Consider the following 18,230-nt stretch of genomic DNA (forward strand, 5'->3'; position numbering starts at 1 on the left):
ATGGCTCTGACTCTAAATACAGGAAGACATACAGATGGGTATTAATGGAATACATGGCTCTGACTCTAAATACAGAGCCATATATTCCATTAATAACCATCTGTATGTCTTCCTGTATTTAGAGTCAGAGCCATGTATTCCATTAAATACAGGAAGACATGTAATCCATTGCTCTCCCCACTCAGGTATTGGACATCCCTCAGTAACCTGGTCGCATCCTTACTCAACTCAGTCCGCTCCATCGCCTCCCTGCTCCTCCTCCTCTTCCTCTTCATCGTCATCTTCTCCCTGTTGGGAATGCAGGTGTTTGGGGGGAAGTTCAACTTCCCAGACCAGGAGATCAGACGGAGCAACTTTGACAACTTCCCCCAGGCTCTGATCAGTGTCTTCCAGGTAACTGCAGGGTTCTTAGCAACAGACGGAACGATGCATAGACACCCTTTCATTGGATGTATGAAAGGGTGAATAAATGGATGGATGAATTGGTGGACCAGTGGATGGATGAATGTGTGGTTAAATGGATGGGTGAATGCATGAACCAATGGATGGATGAATGCATGAACCATTGGATGGATGAATGCGTGGACAAACAGGTGGAAGAATGGGTGGACACACAGATGGATGAATTGGTGGACAGTCAGATGGATGGGATCAGGTTAACTTCATCCTTCCGTCAGGTGCTGACAGGAGAGGACTGGAACACCATCATGTATAATGGTATAATGGCGTACGGTGGGCCGTCCTTCCCTGGAATCCTTGTCTGTATCTACTTCATCATCCTCTTCACCTGTGGAAACTGTATCCTTCACTATGTTTAAAGCAATGTGATGTCAATGCCCGAGGCAGCGTGGCAAGTCAGGGAACTTTCCTGAAATTCCAGAGTTTTCCAGATATCCTGGTTGGAGGGTTCTGGATTTCCCTCTCGCCTGGATTTCTGGAAATCCTTATGGACTTTTGATGATAGGTAGCTAGTTCATTAGATTATGGTTATATAGTATTGTATGTTAGCATCTATGTAGTTGTATAACTATAACTAAAGTTGACTGGAGTTTGTAAAAAGGTTTCCTGAGTGGACTGTCTCCAGACATCCTCCTCAATGTATTCCTGGCCATCGCTGTGGACAACCTGGCAGAGGCAGAGAGCCTGACGGCAGCGCAGAAAGACAAAGCAGAGGAGAAGAAGAGGAGGAAACTGCTACGGTAAACATAACAGAGATGGTAAACATAACAGAGATGGTAAACACAACAGGGATGGTAAACATAACAGAGATGGTAAACATAACAGAGATGGTAAACATAACAGAGATGGTCAGTCGCGTCATAAGGCCTGGGCGTCTGGGGCTATAGCCCCAGATCTTTTATGAATAGCCCTGGATCTCAAATTGACCCCAAAAATCAGATCTATTCATTTATAATTCCAATCGCGCATGACATTGTAGACGTGTAGGCCGCTAGCGTGTACATAGAAATTTTCCACATGTAAATTCAAAACCTTGTACTTTCTGTCCCGGGTGGGACGGGAGGGTGGGCTAAGCCCTGAATGTATTGAGATCTTAGCAACGCCTCTGGAGATGGTAAACATAACGGAGATGGTAAACATAATGGAGATGGTTAACATAACGGAGATGGTTAACATAATGGAGATGGTAAACATAATGGAGATGGTAAACACAACGGAGATGCTAAACATAACAGAGACCGTAAATTTAACAGAAATTAAATTGTTAAGATGAAAAGCCTGAGTTTATCTGTTTTCATTTCAGGCTGTACGGCAACAAAAGGTGAACATTCTGAAAGGCGGTGGTGACTCCCTATGCCCACCTGTATATTACACCTGTATGTGTTTTAACCTACTCTATCCTTCCCTGTCCCAACCAGGGCCAGTTTACCAGATAAGGCCGAGGAAGAGAAGGCTGCTTTGGCCAAGAAGCTGGCTGAGCAGAGGGCCAAGATAGAGGGGATTCCCACCACTGCCAAGGTCAGTCAGCTAAGAGGATCTAACACTGTGTGTATCGGTGCTAGGTTGCACTTCACTATTTCAGTCGTGCAGCAGACAGTGAAATATACCGACCCTGACACTGTGGCGTTCACTAATATAAATTGTCAGCGAGTGGTTTTTAGCAGGGTGCGTCTTTTGCACTCTGAAATCTTCAACTACTGTGTTAGGTTGTGGGTGTCACAGACATTTTCTCGTCACTTATGCGATGGTTTCTTCCCCAGCTGAAAGTAGATGAGTTTGAGTCCAACGTGAAAGAAGTAAAAGATCCTTTCCCACCTGCGGACTTCCCAGGTTGGTACGGCCCTTTAAGGACACCCGCCCGTCTGTCAGCCCCGGGCCATGTCCCATTTATCTCAAAAACACACACAGAAGTCCACTTAACCTGCCTAACAAACAGGGAACAACCTAGAACAAAGAGACTGTGTTGAATCTCACGGCAAATTGCTGTTGTAACTGCTGCTGGATGTTGAAGTCATAATTGGATTGAATGACTTAGCAGGGTTGTTCTCCTGGCTGTGGTACAGTATACTTTTTGTAGCCTCTATTTATTATTAGCCTCTAATTCCAAAGATCATCATCTTTCGGTCTATTCCCGTACACTGTCTACTGCCTTAAAAAGGCACTGAAGCCACACATGTTTTCTGTGTTATCTATCTAATTATAATTTTGTGTGTATCTGAAATATGTACAGTGATGATTCTAGACAGAGAAATAATGTCTCTTATCATGGCAATATGGATAGGTAGAGTGTCAGGATTGACAGGGTTTACTTTATATGAAATCAACACAACTGATCAGTAACATCAGTCTGCTAACCCTACTGCTCGTTTGCCAGGTGATGACGAGGAGGAGGAGCCGGACATCCCTCAGAGCCCTAGACCTCGACCAATGGCTGACCTCCAGCTGAAAGAGGAAGTGGTTCCTATGCCTCAGACCTACTCTTTCTTTATCTTCGGACCTGAGAACAAGTGAGTCCCACAGATCAACTGACATGACCGGCTAAGTCCCAAACGAAATTTGAAACATTCTTCTCACAGCCTCGTGTCAACATCCACCGTGGCAATGTTCCAGATATGCATCATGTCTTAGAGAGGTCTTGGAGAGGTCATCAGGATAGAGAGCAAGCCAGCTGGAGAGAGTCATTTGTCATTATGGAGTATTGTGTGTAGATTGATGAGCAAAAAACATTGAATACATTTTAGAATAAGGCTGTAAGATATCAAAATGTATAAAAAGCAAAGGGGTCTCAGTTTTTCTCCGAATGCAATGCATATTGCTATTACACAATTACTGACAGTGTTACAGCATCGGATGATAGCTGCTATTTAAGTTCACGATGTGGGCTTTGTGTTGCGTGTCTGTATCCCACCGAGTTTAGGTTTCGTAAGGTGTGTCATAAGATCATCAACGCCACCCCCTTCACCAACTTCATCCTGGCGTTCATCCTCCTCAGTAGCATCTCTCTGGCCGCCGAGGACCCCATTGACCCAAGGTCCTTCAGGAATAAGGTGCTCGAGTTCCATTTCATTATACCATCTAACGTTGAATATTCATCCCAGATTCATCCCAGTGTTTTACCCAAAAACACTGAAAGGCTCAGTTTCCAGCCGAACGCTCCGGCACCTGTCACGCTTTGTCACTGCTGCAGGGGTTTGGTTCCTACTGGGGGATGTGTACACATGGCTGAGCTTAGAGCTTCAAACGCCTTCTCTTAAATCTGTTGTTGCTGCTGAAAGTGTTGATCTACTCGGGTCTTTAGGGTCACAATCATGATGGTAACACGTTTAAACTCTGGATATTCTATGGACGCCAAGGTAGACGTGCTGCATTACTGATGTCTTCCATTGGGTTTAAACCAGACACATAAAAAAACTAGCAATTGCATTCAGAAAACATGAGTAGGGACATAAAATAATTTTACATGAATGACGTCACTAGTGCTATGATGATGACGAAGACTTAACCGTGTGTCCTGCAGGTATTGGCTTACGCTGATATCGTCTTCACAACTGTGTTCACCATTGAGATTGTGTTGAAGGTAAAGTGGTCTTAACTGTCCCTTTGGTTAAAATGCTCAAATTGCCCATGAGAGTCAGTATGCAGGTCAACCTCCGTGTCCAACCCTGTGCCCTCCCCTCGTCGTGTCCCTCCCCCCTCATGTCCCCCCAGATGACGGTATACGGCGCCTTCCTGCATCCGGGCTCTTTCTGCCGGAACTCCTTCAACATGCTGGACCTGCTGGTGGTGGGCGTGTCCCTGCTGTCCATGGGGATGGAGTGAGTGAGGCCACGTTGAAACCAAGTCGATGCCGACTGCTTAGTTAACCACGGGTGTATTTAACAGGGAAATGACTTCCCTATTAAATACACCCGGGCTCTTGTCCCATCGACGTGCCATATCTTCAATAAAACGTTTAAAGATGCACCGCTTCTCTGTTCAGCAATGTGTACCAAGGCATATCCCAGCAGGCTAAGATGTTGTTTCATACGCGTATTGTTGTGTTTATTGTTGTTGACTGTTGTGGTTCTGTTGGTTGTCTTAAGGTCCAGTGCCATCTCATAATGTTGTGGTTCTGTTGGTTCTCTAAAGGTCCAGTGCCATCTCATAATGTTGTGGTTCTGTTGGTTCTCTAAAGGTCCAGTGCCATCTCATAATGTTGTGGTTCTGTTGGTTCTCTAAAGGTCCAGTGCCATCTCATAATGTTGTGGTTCTGTTGGTTCTCTAAAGGTCCAGTGCCATCTCATAATGTTGTGGTTCTGTTGGTTCTCTAAAGGTCCAGTGCCATCTCATAATGTTGTGGTTCTGTTGGTTCTCTAAAGGTCCAGTGCCATCTCATAATGTTGTGGTTCTGTTGGTTCTCTAAAGGTCCAGTGCCATTTCTGTGGTGAAGATTCTCAGGGTGTTGAGAGTTCTAAGGCCACTAAGGGCAATTAACAGAGCCAAAGGGCTAAAGGTACACACACACACACACACACACACACACACACACACACACACACACACACACACACACACACACACACACACACACACACACTACAGTGATGATTATAGTGACGTGTACATAAATGTGGGTGATCTGACCCCTCACATCCCCTTGTTTGCAGCACGTGGTCCAGTGCGTGTTTGTAGCCATCAAAACCATCGGAAACATCGTCCTGGTCACCATGTTGCTCGACTTTATATTCGCCTGCATTGGGGTTCAGCTCTTCAAGGTCTGATTCACCCATTATTTTTAATTATTTTACTAATGATAAAATATTTCCCTGTATAAGAACATCTCTTATGTATTAATGAATATAATTTATATTTATAGTGATGCACAGCAAGACTGGTCATTCTCTTGCATACTTCACTTGAGGCCTTCTTGATGCGAGATTAAGAAATGCAGCCTTGTAGCCTGATGTCCTAACACGTTGAGAAATAGAAACGCCATAGCTAACCCAGTGATTAGGGCTGAGGTTACGCTTCGGTACCCCAGACCCTGTGAAGTGTTTTATTCATGTACCTTTGGCTTATGATTCGGAGGTGTTATTTCTAGGGGAAATTCTACTCGTGCTCAGACCCCTCCAAAGTGACAGAGGATGAGTGCAAGTAAGAAACCTTTACTATCAGTCTCTTTAACTGCCCCTTGTGTATTATACAGTACCCCCCCACACACATACACACACATCTCTTTCTCAGTTTCAATGTTTTAATTACCACACTGGCTGCAGTATGAATTCCCAGTAGGGACCATAAAGTTGATTGATTGATTGATTCCGTTGCCTGCGTGCCTCTCTCCCCCCAGGGGTATGTTCCTGAAGCACCAGCAGAACAGTCTTCAGGAGCTGGTGACGGCACCCAGGGAATGGGTCAACGGTGACTTTAACTTCGACAACGTCCTGAACGGCATGATGGCTCTGTTCACCGTGTCCACGTTCGAGGGGTGGCCACAGTGAGTCACCCAGCCTGGGAGCCAGACTGCCCCAAACCGGCCCAGAGGTCACCTCCATTTCAGCTCAGGAAATGAAACAGAATATCCGGTTTTTATATTATTAAAGTGTAAAAAATCCGGAAATACTGTTTACTTTCAGAATTTCATTGACTTGGAATTGAACTCTGGTATGTCGTTCTGTTTCACTGCTGTTTCCGTAATTCAGCCTGGAGATTCATTGTACTGACTTCTTCTAGGCTTGATGTGTAGACTGAATGAGTAGTGAGACAGAGTGATATTCAGTTTGGATTCCAGGCTAGGTACTGCAAGACATACAGCCATGATTAAATGTATTCTTCTGTCGTATTCCACTAAGTTGGAAGTACAGTATTTATTTAACTCTCTCCTTTTATTGCCTCCTTTTATCGCCTCCTCTACCCGATTTATTTTTCCTGCGCTCTATCCATCCTTTTCCCTCCCTCTATATCTCTTTCTCTCCATCCATCCTTCTCCCTTTTTCTCTCCCTCCTGTCCTTCCCTCTCACACTCCCAGGCTCCTGTATAGAGCGATAGACTCCGACAGGGAGGACATGGGCCCGGTCTACAACAACCGTGTGGATATCGCCATCTTCTTCATCATCTACCTCATCCTCATCGCCTTCTTCATGATGAACATCTTCGTCGGCTTCGTCATCGTCACCTTCCAGGAGCAGGGAGAGTCTGAGTACAAGAACTGTGAGCTGGACAAGAACCAGGTGATCCCTCCGAGCAAACGTCCCATATTACCCAATCAGATTCGTATGTATGACATTGATCCGCCATCACACTTGCTTCTACACTGATCATTCTGTTCTCGGCATGTGCATCGGTTCAACACCATCTCCTCGTCTTCCCTCGCAGCGTCAGTGCGTGCAGTACGCTCTGAAGGCCAAGCCTCTGATGTGCTACATTCCCAAGAACACCTACCAGTACAACGTGTGGTACATTGTGACCTCCTGCTACTTCGAGTATGCCATGTTCTTCCTCATCATGCTCAACACGCTGTGTCTCGGCATGCAGGTAAAAAATGAACACGCGTGTTTTCTCCTGCACTGGTCTGTACGGCGGGATATTACCTCAGTTCCTGGGCTGTTGTGTTTCGTTCCCGCAGCACTGTAACCAGTCGGATCATGTGACCAAGCTGTCGGACACCCTGAACATGATCTTCACCGTCCTCTTCACTTTGGAGATGATCCTGAAACTCATGGCTTTTAAAGCTAAGGTGGGGCTACAATCTGGGCTGGTAGGAATGTATAGCGGACCTCTGAGTACGCTGGAGTTCCTGTCCTTTTCTAACGCAGTTGTCCTCCACTCATCTGTCCACTCTGTGCATCCCAGGGTTACTTCGGAGACCCGTGGAACGTGTTTGACTTCCTCATCGTCATCGGCAGCATCGTTGACGTCATCCTGAGCGAGGTTGATGTGAGTATGTGGAACCACGGTGGCCATGTTTCTACACAAGTAAACGGATCCTGTTCAGAAGGGCACCTCGGTAGCCAAACGGATGGTTGAGATATCGGTGTGGTGGTACCTCCCATGTTTGTCCTGTTTTCTCCCTGGAGACGATGAACCCAAAATGTATCTTAATAAGACATTCTTAGACTTCTGAAGTGATTTTTTAATGTACTCATAACTGTGACCCAGAGGCTCGAACTCCTGGTTCAGCAGCAGGAGCGGGTCAGTACCGCTTTCAGTTAGCTATACTTTCTATTGACATTTTCAACAAATAGTCCTCTGTCATATTTTTTTTTTTTTTACCATGTCCCGTGTTTGCTGACTGTTTAACTTTTGTTTATGTCCTCTACCTGTCTTCCCTGTGCTGATTCGGATGCCCCCTTGAGTCACACGCTTGACCCCCCCCCCCCCCCCCCCCCCCACCCCCCCACCCCAAACTAGTCCATCTCCCCGCACCATCTACCAGAATGTTCCGTCAGTGTTCTGATGTGATGTTAAACCAGTAAATGCATCATCGCCCCAGGACCAGTTTTAAGTCTTCAGAGGAAATATGAATGGTTTATATGCTTTCCCGCGTGGATCTCTGCTCCTCTTCCCTACACTTGGTTGAAGGGCACCGTTTCTCTTCTTTGGAAACACGCTCCTCCATTCTCTCTGACCCGGCACCTCCTACACAACACCTCGTGTTTACCCTCACTTTCATCCCCACTCACCCCCCCCCCCCACCCCTGTCTCCTGTCTCTCGTCCTCTCCCCAGACGGCCCTGGCCTCCAGCGGTGGGTTGTACTGTCTCCATGGATGTGTTGTAAATATCACCCTAATCTGAATCTGCATGGGCCTTGCTGTGTGCTGATCACTGGGCACTGTGAGCATGGTTACTAAACTCCACCCTCGCTGTGACCCTCGCTGTGACCCTGAAGGCGTGGCCCAAGCTTTTGCCGCGTTTACAAAGAGAAGAGGGGACACCCAGTTGTACTGGAAGCTACTTGAACATTGGATTAGTTAGTATGTTACGTAGACATTGGCTTAACATGACGTACATACGTCAGACTGGCTCAGTGTTGTCTTATTGTCTGTTTGTAACTGAATGGTAATTCTCTGAACAATTCTCTCTGCTAACTGATTAATGTCATCAACACAGTAAGTAGTGATGTTTGTGTCTCAGTTTATAAAATGCATTGAAGTATGGATTTCCATTTGGTATTTTTGCATGATTCCCCAAGTGTTGCTGTAACTTCCCAAACTTTAAACTTTGTGTTGAACAAAATGCATGACTTGTCTATTCTAAATCCGAGAAATGACAGTAATATGTCAGTTTGCCATTCATAGAAATGCATGAGTTAGACTAATATGAGTCATCTCTGATTATATTGCAGGCGATAAACCCTATGCAGGCTATCGCGGTAAGATTGTTTTTATTAAGAAATACATTTCTTGTTCAACAAAAAGACTCTGTAATTATACCATTGTAATAAACTGACAAACATGAACGCAGACCTGTCCATTACAAACACCTGTAGGATTCGGAGAATGCCAGAGTCTCCATCACCTTCTTCCGTCTGTTCCGCGTGATGCGTCTTGTGAAACTGCTGAACAGGTCGGAGGGCATCCGGAACCTGCTCTGGACCTTCATCAAGTCCTTCCAGGTCAGTACCGTATCTGTGTTCCTCTAATGTCCGTTTCCACTGTGATGTTTGAGTTGAGTGGCGATAGAGACTTCAGGTATGACATCATCGGTGTTTCCTAAACAGAGGGTTGTCGGACAGCGATGGTGGTTGAGTTAGGTGTCCCAGGTTGTGGTGACCCTGAACGTTTCTCCTCTGCAGGCTCTGCCGTATGTAGCGCTCCTGATCGTCATGCTCTTCTTCATCTACGCTGTCATTGGGATGCAGGTGAATGTGACCTCCGCTCCTGTCAGTCCTCGGACTGTGGATAACACTGTGCAGTGTAACACTGTGCAGAGTAACACAGGCGAAGTGGCCGACTTTCAGGCAAAGTGACCGACAGTTCATTTATGTAATGGGTGTCTATGTGAAACACAATGAGAATCTGTTTCCATTGCAGGTGTTTGGGAAGATAGCCTTAGTGGACGGCACGCAGATCAACCGCAACAACAACTTCCAGACATTCCCCCAAGCAGTCCTGTTGCTCTTCCGGTCAGTCTGTCAGTGATAGGCTTTGTACATTTTGAGAACTTCCCAAGTAAATTCCATGGTTTTCCTGAAATCATTGTGGAAAGATTCCTAGAATCAGGAGATCATTAGCACGGAATGTGGAATCATACAGGATTTCCAGGAAATCAGGGACTTCATTGCAAGTTCATGGAATTTAGAAACCCTAGTCAGTAATCTGGCCAGCTTGTGTGAAAGGTCAGAGTTTACAGGTCAGAAGTGATGCCGGTTCCTCCATCCAGCAGTAAGGAGCATGTATGTCGTTCTATGGGCAGGTGTTCTGTTTCGGCGTGTGCAGTGTTTTCTTCCTGTTGCTCAACTATTCTAAGATGTTCAAGACGCTGTGTCCCTGAGTTTTCTGTGTTTTGTATGTGAACAAGTGTAAGTGTATGCTTTTTTACAGGTGTGCTACAGGAGAGGCGTGGCAGGAAGTGATGGTGGCCTGTATGTACGGGAAGAAGTGTGATCCCAAGTCTGACTTCCTACCCGGGGAGGAGAATACCTGTGGATCCGGCTTTGCTGTCTTCTACTTCATCAGCTTCTACATGATCTGTGCCTTCCTGGTTAGCTTTCACTTCTTATCTCCTCCCCCTCCTCTTTTCCTCTTATCCTCCTGTAATCCTCCTCTCTTGTAATTGTCTTGTTCTCCCCTCATCTTATCCTCCTCTCCTCTTATCTTCCTCCTCTCCATTTATCCTCATATCCTCCTTCTCTCCTGTTATCCTCATATCCTCCTTCTCTCCTGCTATCCTCCTCCTTTCATGTTATCTCCTCCTCTCTCCTGCCCTCTCTTTCCCTTTGAAGTTACCATCTTTCTCACCCACCTCAGATCATCAACTTATTCGTGGCTGTGATAATGGACAACTTCGACTACCTGACGCGTGATTGGTCCATCTTGGGTCCCCATCACTTAGATGAGTTTAAAAAGATTTGGGCCGAATACGACCCAGGGGCCACGTGAGTCAGCCAATGATTTTGGTTCATGTCAGAAGAGACTACTCTTCTTTTAACCATGTTTGGACAGTGCCCCCTGGCATCCACCTTAAATTCCTTGCATGTATTCTAGGTGATGTTTTAAGTCTTGGTCCACAAAGCTGATCCTTTGATCATCTCCATGTATCAGTGTATCTCAGTGATTTTTTTCATGCTGTTCTGCAGAGGGCGTATTAAACATCTGGATGTGGTAACTCTACTACGAAGGATCCAGCCTCCCCTGGGCTTTGGCAAGTTCTGTCCACACCGTTCAGCCTGCAAGGTTAGCCACGTGTTATTTTCAACGTCCTTGCCATGTGAAAACTTACACAGAGAACATACAACGCAAGAACACAATCACCTGTGATGATGGATGCGGTTCTATGTCATGCCTGCCTCTAAGCGGTTCTGTGTGTCCTCACGCTGACCCCGTCCTGATCTTGGCCAGATGTTTACACTTGATGGTCACAGGCAGATCGTAATAACCATTTGAATCATCCAACCCACATCTAAAAGTGTGACCACAATCAGAATGTGGAAAAGATCAGGACTAATAACACATGGTGTGGAACCAGGTGTTAGCGGGGGCCTTTGTGTGGGCTTACAGTATTTTCCCATAAGACAGGCTGATCTGCACTGTCCCACTGTCATTCCCTTCCTCTTCTGCCCGACAACAGCGTTTAATATCCATGAACATGCCTCTGAACAGCGACGGTACCGTCACCTTCAATGCCACCCTGTTTGCCTTGGTCAGAACGGCCCTCAGCATCAAAACTGAAGGTGTCTTATATTTTAATCTTTACCACAAATGACATTCAAAGTTTTTGTCTCATATTTCCGTGAAGCCTGCTTCAATACTTCCAATTCTAGCCTGAATAACAATGTGTCTTGAATAACAGTAATCTTAAGTAAGATTCCGTATTCGTATTTGCGTGTGTTTATTCTGATGTCGTACCGATGTTATTCCGTTGGTCCTCTCTTTTCGGGACTTTTAGGTAACTTTGAGCAGTCCAATGAAGAGTTGAGGGCCATTATAAAAAAGATCTGGAAACGCACCAGTATGAAACTGCTGGACCAGGTCATTCCACCAATCGGAGGTGAGCATTGTTTGTGACCCCGTAAATCGACCCACTTGTACATAGGTACAAGTAGATTGGGCAGTAGAATGGAGCAGCGTGCTGAGAAAAACCCTGATCAAATAACTGAATCCAAACATATTAACCCTCTCTAAATCCTTGTTCCACCAAGCTACATAAACCATAGGTTCCTTCAGATGTTCTCTATGGTCCTCATGGCCTCCTGGTAGCTCTGCTCAGGTTTTGACGGTTTATTTTACTGTGGTCTGTTCTCAGAGGACGAGGTGACAGTGGGAAAGTTCTATGCAACCTTCCTGATCCAGGATCATTTCCGCAAGTTTATGAAACGTCAAGAAGAATACTACGGCTACCGGCCGTCGAAGAAGAACGCTGCTGGCAGGTCTCCGGAGATTCAGGTTAGGCCAGTGTTAAATCTGAAGTAGAGCTACCTGTCCACGGTCTTTAAGCCACTCCCCCACAATGCCATTTCCAACAGCTATGACCTCGTCCACACCTTCATGTTAACTAGTCATACCTATGAGGTGGGGGTCAACCTACTCATAGTCGTAGGTGATTATTACAGTACCAGTGTGACCTTTGACCAGTGTGTAAATGCTGCAGTGCAGTTGTCATTACATTTTTATCCCATCCTTGAGATTCCTCCTCTCTGTTACCCTGGCTTCCTCTCTCCCTCCGCTTCCTCTCTGTTACCCTGGCTTCCTCTCTCCCTCCTCCTGCACTGTTACGCTTCCCCTCTCCAGGCAGGTTTGAGGAGTATAGAGGAGGAGGCAGCTCCACAGCTCCATAGGGCCATCTCAGGAGACCTGATGAATGAGGAGGAGATGCAAAGAGCAATGGAAGATGCTCTGGAAGAGGGCATCTTCAGGGTAATCTCACTTATTTTTTAAACCTATTTTATAACATCAGTCCCCACCAGGTACATTTTGCGATAACTTGGTCTGAAGTGACCTGACGTGACAGGAATAACGCCTATGCTTGTGTTTGCCTGTCCAGCGTCATGGCGGTCTGTTTGGGGACACCACAAACCTGTTCTCCACAGAGACCAGCAGTCCCGCTCCCTCCCAAGTGACAAGGCAGCGCCCGCTCAAGTTCTCAGAGAGCAGCCAGGAGGCGGAGTCACCTGTCAGTCCCTCAGACTCAGTCTTTCTCCCAAATACAGAGTTCTTCCCTGAGACCCCCACTAAAGACAACATCAACAACAACGCGTGGGTAACCAGATGACCAAGCGACAAAATGATAATATTAAAATGAGCTTAATGACCTAATAATTATTTGAATTATTAATTGCATATACACATTTTACTTGTGTAATATCAGCTTTATTAATGTTTAATAAACATTTGTGTATTAAATATTAAAAAATACGACGTGAGTAATGTAACTATAACATGTGTGTAATGTCAATAAAATGTGTAGGTAATTTAAATATAACATGTGGGTGATGTAACGAGAGTGTGGATAATTTAACTATAACGTGGGTTATGTAACTATAACATCTGGGCAATGTTACTAGAGTATGGGTAATGCAACTATAACATCTGGACAACATTACTAGAGTGTAGGTAATGCAACTATAACAACTGGGCAATGTTACTAGAGTATGGGTAATGTAACTATAACATCTGGGCAATGTTACTAGAGTGTGTGGGTAGTATTGCACTAGATGGTCACTTTGCTTGCTGGTATTGATAAGGTGCATTGCTTACATATTGTTCTACTTCTGTACAGGTTTTTCTTCGAGACAGATGACAGTCCAAAAGTGAGCAGGTACCATTCCAGAGACGAAAACTCTGCAGGTCAGTTAAAAATAATCCTCAGTCTGGATTTAATTACACCTGTGTACTGTCCATTTTATAGTAGAACCGACATTGAAAGGGATTTCCAAATGAGTGGAATTAGATCTCCACATCTGAATAAAAATCCTTTAAAAACTTTTCCGGGTCACTGCACTATAAATCCAATCCAGTTCCCTTGAACATTACCTCTTAATCATTACTTGCATGGCCTTTTACATTCAGTTTGTTTCTCTTCTTTCAAGGTCTTTAGTACCTGTGTTTTTCTCTCTCTGTCCCTTGTAGACAATAGACACGTCAGTCAGAATACAATCAGAACTGACATCACTCAGGTAAAGTGATACACCACAGAGTGAAGACCCCCATCCAACCCTCATGAATACTGTATTCTAGAGCTGCCAGATAGGAACATCCACAAGGGATATTTTATATTTTTCATACCTAGTAAGCGTGTGTCTTCCTCGCAGGTCCCGGTGGTCAGCGGTCTCGGTTCGTCTGCAGCTGCGACTTGTAATGAGAGGGCAGAGGCGATGCATATGCCCATATCCCATTTTGAAGACGTGGCCCTGGGCCTACTGAATGAGCACAGCGGCCACAGCAACTCTGACAAGGAAAAGAAGCTCCCGATCCCTGCTACATGCCCCGCCCGCTCCGCAGGGCCCAAACCGAAACCCCAGGAGCGTAGGAAGAGACGGCCCGTTCCCTTGCCTCCCTCTGAACGCCGCCGGGAGGAGGCGGAGCCAGACACCAAAGTGTAGAGGGCCTGTCTTCAGTGCCAAGGCTGTGTGGTAGTTGGTAACATCACACGCTCGCAATGTCAACAAAGCCTGATAAGTTGACATGGAGTTTTATATCAATTGGCTAAATGTAGTTTCCTGTGGAGACCAGAGGAAGTAGAGAAGCACTACTACAGGAAGATGGCCTAGTGTCTGGCCTCTAGCTGGTTGGCTGTTCAGTTTTTACCGTGGTTGATTGTTGTCAAATCTGACTGAATTTGTAAATCGGATTCAGGAGTCTCATGGAAATCTAACCAAAATGGGAAAAGCAATATACTGCTACAGTATCTTCTCAGTTCAGACATATTTAAGCATTTCAACAACAAAAATGTATCAGAATATTTACAGACCTCTTTATTAGCCATACTGTTTGTGGACATAATAATCCATTCCAGAACAGCAATATTTAGTGTTTCTGACTACAGCTCTGACAGATTACAGTGTTTCTGACTACAGCTCTGACAGAGTCCAGTGTTTCTGACTACAGCTCTGACAGAGTCCAATGTTTCTGACTACAGCTCTGACAGAGTCCAATGTTTCTGACTACAGCTCTGACAGAGTCCAATGTTTCTGACTACAGCTCTGACAGAGTCCAATGTTTCTGACTACAGCTCTGACAGAGTCCAGTGTTTCTGACTACAGCTCTGACAGAGTCCAATGTTTCTGACTACAGCTCTGACAGAGTCCAGTGTTTCTGACTACAGCTCTGACAGAGTCCAATGTTTCTGACTACAGCTCTGACAGAGTCCAGTGTTTCTGACTACAGCTCTGACAGAGTCCAATGTTTCTGACTACAGCTCTGACAGAGTCCAATGTTTCTGACTACAGCTCTGACAGAGTCCAATGTTTCTGACTACAGCTCTGACAGAGTCCAATGTTTCTGACTACAGCTCTGACAGAGTCCAATGTTTCTGACTACAGCTCTGACAGAGTCCAATGTTTCTGACTACAGCTCTGACAGAGTCCAGTGTTTCTGACTACAGCTCTGACAGAGTCCAGTGTTTCTGACTACAGCTCTGACAGAGTCCAGTGTTTCTGACTACAGCTCTGACAGAGTCCAATGTTTCTGACTACAGCTCTGACAGAGTCCAATGTTTCTGACTACAGCTCTGACAGAGTCCAATGTTTCTGACTACAGCTCTGACAGAGTCCAGTGTTTCTGACTACAGCTCTGACTGAGTCCAGTGTTTCTGACTACAGCTCTGACTGTGACAACTTTGTGTCCCTGTACACATTCAGAATGTACACCGTATGTGACAGTGGTTGTGATACAAAATATATTTATTTTGATAAGTGTGTGCAGCAGAAGCACAACACATTTGACAAAACTGGTTGTGATACATCAGGAAGTTCTAATAAGGCCACTCATTGTTTTCATTTACAATAGATTTATTTTAAAGCAACATCCTCCAATTTTGTGTTAAAATGCAATGCTTTACATGTTTATATTTAAATCTATTTTAAATATTTCATTCAATCTAGAATTGTGCTACAGTTCTTATCCAGTTTTCACTGAGGGTTTGTGCACTTTAAGTTTCTATTTTTGTATTTTATTTGTTTTACATGTATGATGGTTGAAATGCTGTACGAAATCTGGTTTATACTAGTATTTATTGAAGTAATGACCATCATAATGCCTTATAAAAAAAAAAGGTTTTAGAGGTAAATTATGATTAAGATGATTTCTGTGGAGCTGAACTGAGTAAATTGTTTTATGAATGCAGGTGGATATAGTCATTAGTTACATGAACACAACATACCTGGAGTATGGTAGCTTTAACCTGCAAGTCATAGACATTGGAGAAATGGTACATACCTGGGGCCTCATGCATCAATCGTGCCTACGCACAAACGTGCGTAAACCATGAGTACGCCGGTTTTGACGCAAATGTAGGTGCGTATGCACAGCATAGCGGTTGAATTGGACAAATACCATGCTATTTCGGAAAGCTGGTAGAGGAATGTCAACTGAAACACATGGCAAAAATCTTATCAATAGAAATATGAATAGCCTACATGAATGCGCAAACTGTTTCCTGCAACATCGTAGGCTTATAGGCTACGGATGTAGCAAGCGTCAAAACCCTACAGCCTGTAGATGATCCAAAAACAGTTAAAACTAATAGGTTGTAAAACGTAGCCCTTTCAGTGGACATATTCATCCAGTTTGAAAACAATACGAACAATAGCCCACCGTGCATGTGCGTAAAGCAACACATTCGATATAACATATTTTACCATACACCCGATTTATTTACAGGTGCTCACTTTTACAACCTAGAGGTTCTTTGGTCTCGGCTGTAACGTCACGACCCGGTACAGTCCTCACTCGAAACCATACGGAACGCGGCCAAACTGCAGAGCCCCGCAACCCCACTCTGGTATGCTACTGCCGATCCTTGTTCTGTTGCGAAAATCACGGCTAAGTCCTAGGCCCACATGATTTGAACTGGGCTTGAGCAATTCGCTTTGATTTTATGTCTTTATTGATGTTTCTTGAATGTTACGTTTAAATGTTATGATTAGCCTCATGTCAAATGATCACTTACCGCAACCCTCCCACAGCGACAAGTCGTTGTACCCATCTAGGACTTTTCCACTCAGATCTCCCCAATGATGCCAACGATTTGCTAGTCAATGGGAGAAATATCTGTCACAATTTGCCCACCTCTGTAGTTTGGACTCCGGTTAGGAATGCAGCAAATCGCTTTCACGCGTCCACCTTGATTGATCTCTGACCACTTAATCTTATTTACATATTTATGACTGCTTGTCGGGCTACTTGATACGTTTGGAAAAACGAAAAGTTCCAATTATGTGAAATGTATTTTCTTGTAATATTTTTCTGACCGGTCTCAACCTTGCTTCATGTATCGACTGAAATTAGTCAATAGGGCTCATTGAGATACCTTATATGGGTAATTGTAGGCGTTGTTTGGGCGGAGACCGTAAACTCGTTCACGTACGCTGAAGTATAGCACGGGTCTGCTTTATCAACAGAAGCATGCGTATGTGTTGCGTACGCCAGTTTAAAAATCCCAATGATTTTGTGCGCAAGGAAATCATAGGATTTCCACATACGGCAGACTTTTGTTGGAAACGCACGCAAGATGATACATGAGGCCCCTGGATTAGTATAGAATATACCTGGAGTAGTATGGCAGCTTTAACCTGAAAGTTACCGTCATTGGAGATACCGTTGCTCTTCTAGTCTAGGGAAGACTCTCAAAAGGATTTTCCTTGATTCCGTGTCTTGTTTTCTCGCAGTCTTCCAGCATGTCTGTAATGAGCAAGGAGGGCACTGGAGGTGACATGACATTTGAAAGACACAAGGAAAATAAAGAGATATGAGATATACCCCAGGTACATCTACAGTTAGTCTAGCAGTGGTTTAGGTAGATCCTTTTCACTGTTTTTACAGACATTTCTGCTGTATTACCTTGTGTTATGTTTCTAATGAGACCATGTCCGGTTTTCCCAGTTTGTAGGGTGAGGAGCCGCACAGCGTCTAACCCTGTTATAGAGAGTATATAGTACACCCATTTTCTAACTTGTGCCTTTTGACAACTGCGTTTGTGTCAGTCAGATCAGCTACACAAATAAGAAAATAAAACATCCAAAACATGAATCAATGTAATTCCATTTTTGAAAATGTATTTTACACAGAAAATGTATCAAAAAAGCAATGAGGAGAGAACTGATTGGCACATTTGCTGCATAACATGACATGGCTTGGCGTAACAGCTGAAATCCGCTTAGTGGTGAGTGACAGAACAGCGATGCAACGGTCCGTGTAGGGGAGCCTTACTGAGACTTGTAAATTGAGACTGGTCTCCTTGGGTTGCTGTCCCTCCTTATGGCTGCTGCATTGCGGTGTAAAAACTGAGGGGACGCCTGTTAGGGCTATAAATACGGTGACAGGTCATAGCGAGAGAGAGAACACACACACACACACACACACACACACACACACACACACACACACACACACACACACACACACACACACACAC

The 18,230-nt window shown here is 44.7% G+C and overlaps 1 protein-coding gene across 1 annotated transcript in view; it reads left to right on the forward strand.

Moving 5' to 3' along the window:
- The window catches only part of LOC105013561 (dihydropyridine-sensitive L-type skeletal muscle calcium channel subunit alpha-1), a 30,680-nt gene extending 12,838 nt beyond the window's left edge, over positions 1–17,842 (forward strand). The window contains exons 12-44 of the mRNA XM_034295998.1: positions 186–393; positions 678–798; positions 1,085–1,199; positions 1,878–1,977; positions 2,220–2,289; positions 2,834–2,966; positions 3,377–3,506; positions 3,977–4,036; positions 4,168–4,274; positions 4,864–4,951; positions 5,106–5,213; positions 5,540–5,592; positions 5,789–5,935; positions 6,468–6,669; positions 6,815–6,973; positions 7,065–7,175; positions 7,292–7,375; positions 8,166–8,213; positions 8,785–8,811; positions 8,929–9,054; positions 9,235–9,300; positions 9,473–9,564; positions 9,983–10,142; positions 10,409–10,536; positions 10,738–10,834; positions 11,229–11,331; positions 11,547–11,648; positions 11,904–12,043; positions 12,389–12,514; positions 12,642–12,853; positions 13,377–13,444; positions 13,727–13,773; positions 13,909–17,842. Coding sequence (XP_034151889.1) covers positions 186–393; positions 678–798; positions 1,085–1,199; positions 1,878–1,977; positions 2,220–2,289; positions 2,834–2,966; positions 3,377–3,506; positions 3,977–4,036; positions 4,168–4,274; positions 4,864–4,951; positions 5,106–5,213; positions 5,540–5,592; positions 5,789–5,935; positions 6,468–6,669; positions 6,815–6,973; positions 7,065–7,175; positions 7,292–7,375; positions 8,166–8,213; positions 8,785–8,811; positions 8,929–9,054; positions 9,235–9,300; positions 9,473–9,564; positions 9,983–10,142; positions 10,409–10,536; positions 10,738–10,834; positions 11,229–11,331; positions 11,547–11,648; positions 11,904–12,043; positions 12,389–12,514; positions 12,642–12,853; positions 13,377–13,444; positions 13,727–13,773; positions 13,909–14,199 — 3,829 coding nt within the window. The 3' untranslated portion in view covers positions 14,200–17,842. The remainder of the gene's footprint in view (positions 1–185; positions 394–677; positions 799–1,084; positions 1,200–1,877; positions 1,978–2,219; positions 2,290–2,833; positions 2,967–3,376; positions 3,507–3,976; positions 4,037–4,167; positions 4,275–4,863; positions 4,952–5,105; positions 5,214–5,539; positions 5,593–5,788; positions 5,936–6,467; positions 6,670–6,814; positions 6,974–7,064; positions 7,176–7,291; positions 7,376–8,165; positions 8,214–8,784; positions 8,812–8,928; positions 9,055–9,234; positions 9,301–9,472; positions 9,565–9,982; positions 10,143–10,408; positions 10,537–10,737; positions 10,835–11,228; positions 11,332–11,546; positions 11,649–11,903; positions 12,044–12,388; positions 12,515–12,641; positions 12,854–13,376; positions 13,445–13,726; positions 13,774–13,908) is intronic.
- Positions 17,843–18,230: the final 388 nt, after the last annotated feature.

The sequence above is a fragment of the Esox lucius genome, chromosome 12, assembly GCF_011004845.1.
Source record: "Esox lucius isolate fEsoLuc1 chromosome 12, fEsoLuc1.pri, whole genome shotgun sequence".
NCBI classification, from domain to species: Eukaryota; Metazoa; Chordata; class Actinopteri; order Esociformes; family Esocidae; genus Esox; species Esox lucius.